Consider the following 9,085-nt stretch of genomic DNA (forward strand, 5'->3'; position numbering starts at 1 on the left):
TAAAGACTAGGGCTGTGCGAAGCTTTGGTCCCTGATTCGATTCAACAGAGATTTGGCCCTATTTGGTGGCCAAATCTCCAAATCTGAATTGAATCAGAGGACCCTTTAATCTCTCCAAATCAATTTGGAACCCTCCAAATTGATTTGGAAAGATTCAGACAGATTCAGTAATTCACATATAGAGACAGCTTTAAATGTGTTTTATACATACCTCTAGGTAGCAGAGGCTCTGAATACTGTGATGCTGGGGCAGATGCAGCATCTCACAAAAGCATGGGGGGCTCCCCAGTGCACTCAGCAGCAGACCCGGAAGTGGACCAGAACCACTTCCTGGCCCCCCTCCCCAGGGACTGGTGCCTCCTGGGTCTGGGGGGGCACCCGGCGTCCCCCCGTGGCTGATCACTGAGCTGGGGGGTAGGGGGGGCCCACGGGTACTTGCAGTCCACTTCCGGGTTCACTGCCAAGCGCTCTGGAGAGACCCCCGTGCTCCTGTGGGACGCTCCATCTGCCCCAGCATTGCAGCAATCACGAGCTGCGCTGCTACCTCAAGGTATGTAGAAAAAAACTTTTAAAGCTGTGCCTGTGTCCAAATTGCTGATTTGCCGAATTAGCATCAAATCTTCAGATTCAGATGCGGCCGAATTGAATCAGGGACAGTGATCCAAATCAACAGATTGAATCACTGTCTCCAATTTGGGCCGAATCCAAATCAAACAGGGCCCATTTCACACAGCCATAATAAAGATTTACCCTGCATCTAGGTGGCAATGCAATATTTTGCAGTGCAGGAGATCCACACTAGGGAAATCAGGATATTTTCTTGATGATGTAACTCAGGTTTTGTCTACATGTAAAAGTCATTCTGGTTTAGTCAAATATGTGATTTTAGCTATTTTTACTTGGCCTAATGCAAGCCTGTGTTTGGATTTTAGTAACTTATTTTAGTTTACATTAAACTAATTAAGAATTGTCTTCATCAAAAGCAAAATGAGCCGTGCTTAAACTGAAGTTGGACTGTCCAGACAGCCTTTTGAACTGATTTAACTCAGCCAGTTTACAATAATATCAATGCAGTGTGGATAAGACCTAAGGGTGTGGACATACAGACCATTTAATGTGGAGCAAAAAGGGGCAGTGACTTACCACATTATGGCAGGGCACTGTTGGTGCCTGCCATTTTAAGGGCTGAACCAGACAGCCAGCAGGTGCTTGATTGCGGCAGCCATTTGGAGACACTGGCTGCCTATATAAACAGAGCAGATTGCTGCTGACAGGGCAGGCAGAAACACTGCCTGGCTGAACTGCTGAATGGGACAGCTGCAGGTAGGAGCAGGAGGCTCATGGTCCTGGGCATTACATAAACTGCACCCTGCTGGGAGTGGGTCTAGTGAAGCTCCCAGTGGCACGGGAGTCCCCAGGAAATACCAGGCTGTTACCATCGGGGTGGAAGGCAGGTCGGGGTGCCTCAAATAACCCCTAGCCCTCACATCAGTGTGGGTAGAAATCAGGGCCAGGCACAGCTACAGCCACCTGAGCCTTCACTGGGGAGGGAAGCCCCGTAGCCCCAGTGAGGGGTAGATGTGGAGCCCCAGTGAAGGAGGGAAACCAAAGCGCTGAGAGCCGTGTGTGTGTGTGTGTGGGTGGGTGGGTGTGTGGGTATGGGTGTGGGTGGGTGTGTGTGTGTGTGGGTGGGTGTGTGTGTGTGTGTGGCTTAAGGGGGCTTCTCCGAGAGGGAGCCAGGCAGTATATAGGTTGTCAATGCATGAGAGAGACCCTGTGAGGGGGGTTGGAGCATGAGAGGCCCTAGTGAGAGGCGGGTATGAGTGCATGTATGAATGAGGCCTAAGCTTGGTCCGGCTGTAGGCCGGGAGCACTGTGTCACCTGAATGCCATCTGCGGGGCTTGGGCTGCGGTGTAGGGGAGAATCAGAGCCACAGAGAGTGCCCCCTGGTATTGGGGCAAGAAGGGGCAGCCTCCCGCCTAATTAGAACCAATTATGAAACAACAGGGCATGGCAGGTGAATGAGGCAGGCAGTTAGCCCAGGAACAGGTGGGCGGGCCAATGGAGGACTGGCCCTGAGAAGGCCCCCTGTTACACACATGTTAGCTGCTCTGTGGTAAATGCATATATGCACTCTCTGATCTTATGGGAGGTGGAAGGTAAACACAGTTGCTTAGTGCAATTTAAGCGTAAATTGCCTGAGGTTAGCTTTCATTTAGGACATGTTATTTTTACCTTTGAGTTTCTAATTTACGTATTGAAAATTTCCTTTTTCAGTTTTGGAAAGTACTTTCTGATTCTACGTCCCTGTAAATATGGGGCTATTAATAATCATGCTAGACACTAAAACAGCATAGTGTTGACAAACTAGTACACCACTTAGCATTTTATCTTTCTGTCTGTCTGTAGGATTTCTTTTTTTAAGTTAAAGATGTCTCTGGATTAACGGTTGTATCCAAACCAAATTAGAGCTACATGCTTGGCTGTCTTTTAAATCTGCAAAGCAAGACAGTGACCCTTTTAGAAAACTAATAAATTAACTTTTGTTTTAGTTTAAAATATTTGTCCTCTTCTTGAAAACCTATTTTCAGGAAACTGGGAGTGAAATGAGTCTTAACATTTTATAGAAAATTTTTCAGAAGGTGGTTCCCATTCTTGATGGTACAGGTTTATGCCTCCATTTGAACAGCTGGTTCCAATCTGAATACCAGCACTTCTACGCACTTGTAAGCAAAAATCAGAATGTTATGGTTCAATTGATGAGATTTACATTTGGAAAAAGGGAGGTTGGGCTGAGTTGGAAATATGCCTGCAAATAAGATGCATGAAAATCATAATAAAACTGAATTTCTGATCCGTAAAAAAACCCCAAGAAACTTGCACCTAAATTAGCTTTTAGTAAATTCATCATATTTAAGGAATACATTTAATATGTATTGCTTATAGGTTATAAATAATCTTAGTAGGTTTTAAGGGGCCAATACATGAAAATGTACAAAAGCAAATTAACTTTGTGATGTTTAAATTCTCAGAAGGTAAAACATCTTTCAGTAAATACATGACTCTTGCTTTCTTTTCAGAATGTATCCATCGCTTATATTGGAATGTTGTTTGGTGGAGATTACATATTCTCATTTTTAAACTTCATAGGACTGAATATTTGGTGAGTGAAATTTGCTAAACTAAGGACTCAGTGAGGAACAGTTTGGTATTTGTTTCAGTTAGCCGCTTGGGTAATGGCATTTTGAAACACATCTGCCATATGCTGTTTCAGGATATAAAATTCTGTATAATTGGTTTTATTTTTTATTATATACTTTTATGTTTATTTCCACACATGTATGGTATCATGGTAGGATTTTGATAATTTATATTTACTGCTATTACTTTAGGGATGTGAGCTCATTTTTTATGAGCAGGGTTGGGCCTGCCCAGCACTAACTTGAGAGACATCCAAGGAAAATCTGAGTGGTGCAGGTCATGGGAATATTGATTGAATGTTATTCTCTTCCCTCCAAATTATTACAAAACCATGACGCCAGCATGGTGTAGTTTCAAGAAGAATAATCGTTACTCTTTTTTTCTTTAATGTTTGTTGTAGTTTCAGTGCTTATTGGCTGCTCTATCCCACCCTATGTGAATCCCATTGATTTTAGTTCCCTATAATAGTCAGGGCCATATTGGCAAATTTATATAAATCAGCACTGGTATTAGCTTCTCTAAATCACAACAGCCAAGAATCTGGCTTTTAGTCTGCAAAGCACTTCAAAATCCTTTGGAAATAAAGCTACTATAGATCTATAAAATGGTCATTTTTACCACTGCAAATACCCCTGACATTGTGTTTGTTCTTTCTTCTTTAGTATGGCAGGAGGACTAAGATACTCGTTTTTAACCTTAAGAGGAAACATCAAGCCTAAGCAGCCACCTGATGAAGAAAACACACTGCTTGATTCAAAGAGCTAGCAGAAATGAATGGCATGAAAAGCAGTGAAGATAGAAGCTGGCCTAGCTCTGCTGTAAAGTTTTTAAAAAAAGGAAAGAGAAAAAAAAACATTTAGGAATGTATTTGAAATGAGAAAAAATCTACCTCAGTTGAAATTGTAGACACATCATAGACTCAGAACTTTTCATACACAAAGAGTGTTTTTGTGGGACTTTTTTGCTGCACAGCTAACCTGCAGCACTGAACAATATTGAACTGTATGTCCAAAGGCATTGGCTAGCTATGATTTTCTGTATTCTGCTTGATACTGAAAGTCCAGAAGTCCTTGCTCAGTTTCCATCAGACAAAGCACCCTTTGAAAACCAAGGGGTTCAGTTCACCCACTACTCTGCATCTCATGTACTCGTTTATGCTAGCATATTTAATACTGTTGAATCAGAATAGATTTCACCCACTCTGCAGTAGCTGAAATAGGTAAACAAAGCACAGGGTAATGTCGAATTTGACCCTGAGAGTTGCTTGTGTAAGGAATGAATGAAACTGAATGAAGAACTCAGGATATGACTCAGTATTTTTTGAAAAGAGAGTTTTCCCTCTTACCAGTTCTTTCTGCCTAATACTTCCAATTAAACTGCCATCCTCTGTGACATCACAGTTTCCTATCATAATTGTGATATTACAAATGGATTATCTGTGGCTGGACAAAATAAAAGGAAGAGGGAGGCTGAGAGAGAAATTTGATGTTTAAACAGAAATATCTTGCTTAATTAGGCCCTGTCATATGGAAAATCATGAAAGAGACAAGAAACGTAAATCCATTTCTGTTCTGGAACAATATGTACTTTGGTGTCAAAGTCCCCTTCTGAAGATTTTATCAATACTGACTGCACAGCAAGTGATACTATTGTGAGCTAACTGAAGCAGAGAAAAATGAGTGCAAATTGAAAGTTGTCACTATGTAATAATGTGTCACTGGCACACAAATGTTGGTGTCCATAGTATGCCATGGATGCATTATAGCTAAAAGACCTTTGTTCTGTCTTTGAACTCTAAATTCAAGACAAATTTGCCCAATCATTTGCTAATGAGCACATGATGTAGTTAAAGTGGATACGGGTTGGGGTCTTATTCCTGCTGTCAATGTGGGTTAATAATGTAACTTCTTAACAATAAAACTTTCCTTATCTGAAAATACAAATAAGTATTTGCTTATATCACTGGAGGTGTAGCGAAGCTAAATTGATTCGTTTTTGGAACTGCCCTTTTTCCAAGAATAGCCAGATGACAACTGCCATTTTGCATTGCATTTTGTGTGTTAGGCTGTTGTGAATTCTCAGGATAGCAGCCTACTAAATTAAACCCTTTAGGATTTAGGTAGGGAAAAAAAAGCCTCGCTTCTGGATCCTCCTCTATTTTAGGATTTTTTAGATTATGCCATAGGAGAAGAAAGTGGTTAATAAGAGACATGTACAAGATGTTTTTCCATTAAAATCACAAGAAAAACAAAATTTCAGAAGGCTCTGAAATGGAACTGGGTAGATCTGGACAGATTGACTGGATGTCTGACATTTGGGCTTCAAAATCAAGGAAAATTGCCATGTGACACTGGAACTGTAAGATCTATATAGTTCAGAACTGAATCCGATCGTGACCAGCACCAGAAGTTTGAGAGGATGGTAGGCAAATGTAGGACCGCTTTTTCCTGTGACTTACTAGAAATGGGAATGAGTCCTATTTAGAGATTGGTTTATATCCTGAAACACAGTGATGAATAGCCCTTCCAAATTTTTGTTGTGATACTGCTTGATAGCCTTATAAATATCCCATTCTCTTTTGAATCTTAAGTTCTTGATGCCAGTGACTTCCTGTGGCAGTGAGTTTCTCAGTTTAATCACATGATCTGACCCAGCTTTCTTATATAAAGAAGTTTTTCCTTTTATTGTCTTTGAATTTCCTACCTTTTAGGGCCCCTCTACACATGCAGGCAAAGGGGCTGGAAGTGGGTGTGCACTAAAGGTGCACCAATACATTGGTCCGCTATCAGATTGGCACCAATATAAAGAAAATTGACTATTTTGGAAATTGGCCTGAAGTGGCTGATAATTTGTCCAATAAATGCTTGTGTATGCATGCAGTTGCAGCACACAGGCAGCAAGGAGCACAAGCCCAGCAGTTTGGAGAGCTGCGTCCAGCTGGTGGAAGGCGATGGGGGAGGGAAGGGACATGGAGGGGGTCAGATCAACGCCCCCCACGGTGAGGGAGGGAGTGGGGCACGGCCGAGGGTAGGCACTGCCCAGTTGGGGCGAACGCAGGACAGAGTCGTGACTTGTCCGGGGGGTGGGCAGAGGGGGAGGGGAAGGGTGGCTTCCACCACTGTGCGTCATTCGTCTGGCAGCTCATCCCACCACTGCTCCCGCCGCTTGGCTCCAGCCCACAGCTGCAGCCCACCCTGCTCCACCCTGCCCCATGCAGATCTGGGGGCATGCCCCCACCCCCCCACCCATGCCCTTTCGGACAAGTGGTAGGAGCTGCTAGATGAACAGTGTACAACAGTGGGAGCCACCTCCAACTCCCTGCGCCCCCTGGATGAGCCATGGCTCCATCCCGCACCTGCCCCACCCTGGCTGGGCAGCCCTAGCACCGCTCCCTCGACACGGGGGGGCTTTGATCTGCTCCCCCTACACCCCTTCCTTCACTGTCCCCTTTCACCCAAACAGACTTACCATCTAGAGTCAGCTGTATTGGAAATCAGATCTGTGTTGGCCTATATGCCTCCTTACAAATAGGTTATTAGTATCAGCCCCCAAAACATTTATCAGTGCACCCCTAGTGTGCACCCCTGTGGCTGAAAGCCCCTCAGTTAATGGGCCTCCCAGCCACAGGGGGGCATCTGGCCACATGTTTAATTAATGGCATGATTAGAACAAGCTACAAAGTTATTTCACATTTTTTGTAGAATAACTTTTGTCGCTTATTGCTTGCTTTATGCCATTAATTGGCTGAATGTGTAGCTGAGCACAACTTAAGGCATGATTACCTAGTTAATCATGCCATAAGTGTAACATGTAGAGGGGGCCCTTGTTTAATTCTTTATCAAAGTTCCTGATCTATGTTCTCTAAACCAGTGGATCCCAAACTGTAGCCCATTAAGTATTGGTGGTTTGCGACCACATATTAAGGGCTCTTCAGATCAATTAAAAGTTTGATGACAGGTGTTCATCATGGTCTGTGAGATATATTGAGAGATGATAGTGGCCTGTTGCTCCAGAAAGGTTTGTGAACCACTGCTTTAAACCATTGCTGTTTTATAATAACCTTCTGTCAAGTTCCTCTTATTCATTTCCTTTCTAAAGCCTGTGTCAAGATAGCTCTGAAGAAAAATGTTTTCATGGGACCTTTTAAAATAAAACCACTGAAGTTTGAACAATTGTTATAACAAAGTAAGAGTTTGTCAGAGCTTAGAAGTTTATCATCATGCTTATACTGGTATACACGGGTCAATTTTCCACCTGCAGGCAAGCCCTACTCCAGAAATCAGCATGTGGCTTTCCATTCCCTTTCTGTGAAAAACAGAACAAGTACCAAAATCCTCTTGCATGATTATGATGCTGAAAAATCATGATGTATTTTGCAAGTATCAGAAGAGCCATAAATGGACGCAGGCAAGGGTGGACCCGGAGAGGGTGCAGTGGCACAGACACATTCTCTCCCCCCCACCCCACCTTCAGTCAACACTGTGGGGACAGCAGTCAGGAGCTAATTTTTAATTCCTTGAAGGAAGTAAGACTTCTCCTCCTCCTTTACCTTTATGGTACACCCCATCCCCTCCCATTTCTCCCCTTCCCTTGTTGCTTTCCCCACTGCTTTCCATGCTGACACGGGGGCGGAAGGACTTCACAGACGCTCCTGCCCTGTTCCAGCCAAGCTCCATTGTGAACTGGGCTCAGCCAAGGACAGCAACATCAAGCAAGTCCCTCCTGGTGTTTTCTGCTAGCCCAGGAGCAGGCATAGGGAAAGGGATCACACCCACTTCCACTGCTGTCTCTGGCCAATTCTAGCTCCCCACTCAGCCCAGCCTGAGCAGGTCAGGAGCAGCTTGTTCCATGCCCTTGTGGGAGCTGGGGACAGTAGTAGTGGCAAGTGAAAGAAGAGGGAAACATGGAGGGGAGGGGATGTGTCACTGAGCACAGAAGGGAAGGGAGGGGACTGACAGTGGAGGGAAGATTCTTATTTGATTGGAAGACCTTGTTCATTCTGTGGAGTATCCCTGCTTGGTTCTGGGAATGCTGGATCTTCACATCCCCTGGTGTTGGGAGGAAGGGGTTCTGTTCTGTTTCTGTGGCTTTGTTTAAGCCTATAAAGATGGAAGGCATTTGCAAAAACCAGATTCAGAGTTGGATGTCAAGTACTGTGCCAAAGGTTGGGGAAGTTTGATGCAGTGTTTTTGTTCTCACTTGCCTCTGGATAACTTATTATACTATTTCATTAAAAAATATTTACAGTTGCTTGTGTGTTTAAATCTTTTTGAATGAATACCAAACTCTCTGGTTTCTAGGTTTAATATAAAACTGAAAATAACCTCCAGTTTTCACAGAAACAACCACTTTTGGTTAGTCATATATATCAGGCCTACCCAGATTTCTTTGAGGAGTCAAACACAATGGGAGTCCCTGGGATCTCAGGGCCTGTGCCATTTTTGGCACAAGCCTGCCCAAAGTAGGAAGAAAATGCTTGGGCATAGAGGAGCACAGACAGCTCACTCAGAGGGTAGCTCTAGAGCAGGGGTGAGCAAAATATAGCCCACGAGCCACATCTGACCCATGGAGGGACTTTGTCCGGCCCATGGCAGGTCCTTTGCTCTCACCTGGCCCAAGCAACATCCATCCCGTGGTGTGCCCTGCTACTCTGTGGGCACGCAGTGGGGCTGGGGCAGCTCTGCAGCTGGATTGCTTTTCTAGGCAGCCCGAGCAGTAGCAGATCATTCTGGCTGATGCTGCCACTGGCCCCATCCCCATGGTACTGGTGGAGACACACAGAGCCCTGACCCCAGCCTGACCTATGCCCACTCCAGACTAGGCTTAGGAGGGCAGATCAGCTTTGGACCATCAGAATCCATGCACACAGTCCTGCCACAGACA

At 44.3% G+C, this 9,085-nt stretch overlaps 1 protein-coding gene across 1 annotated transcript in view; it reads left to right on the plus strand.

The window, feature by feature from the left end:
* Positions 1 to 5,539, plus strand: part of SLC35D2 (solute carrier family 35 member D2) — a gene marked incomplete at its 5' end in the record, with an annotated part of 44,583 nt that extends 39,044 nt beyond the window's left edge. Inside the window, 2 exons of the mRNA XM_019518224.1 lie at positions 3,082 to 3,164; positions 3,865 to 5,539. Coding sequence (XP_019373769.1) covers positions 3,082 to 3,164; positions 3,865 to 3,967 — 186 coding nt within the window. The remainder of the gene's footprint in view (positions 1 to 3,081; positions 3,165 to 3,864) is intronic.
* Positions 5,540 to 9,085: the final 3,546 nt, after the last annotated feature.

The sequence above is a fragment of the Gavialis gangeticus genome, unplaced genomic scaffold, assembly GCF_001723915.1.
Source record: "Gavialis gangeticus isolate Ggan-Ray unplaced genomic scaffold, GavGan_comp1, whole genome shotgun sequence".
In the NCBI taxonomy this organism is placed as follows: Eukaryota; Metazoa; Chordata; order Crocodylia; family Gavialidae; genus Gavialis; species Gavialis gangeticus.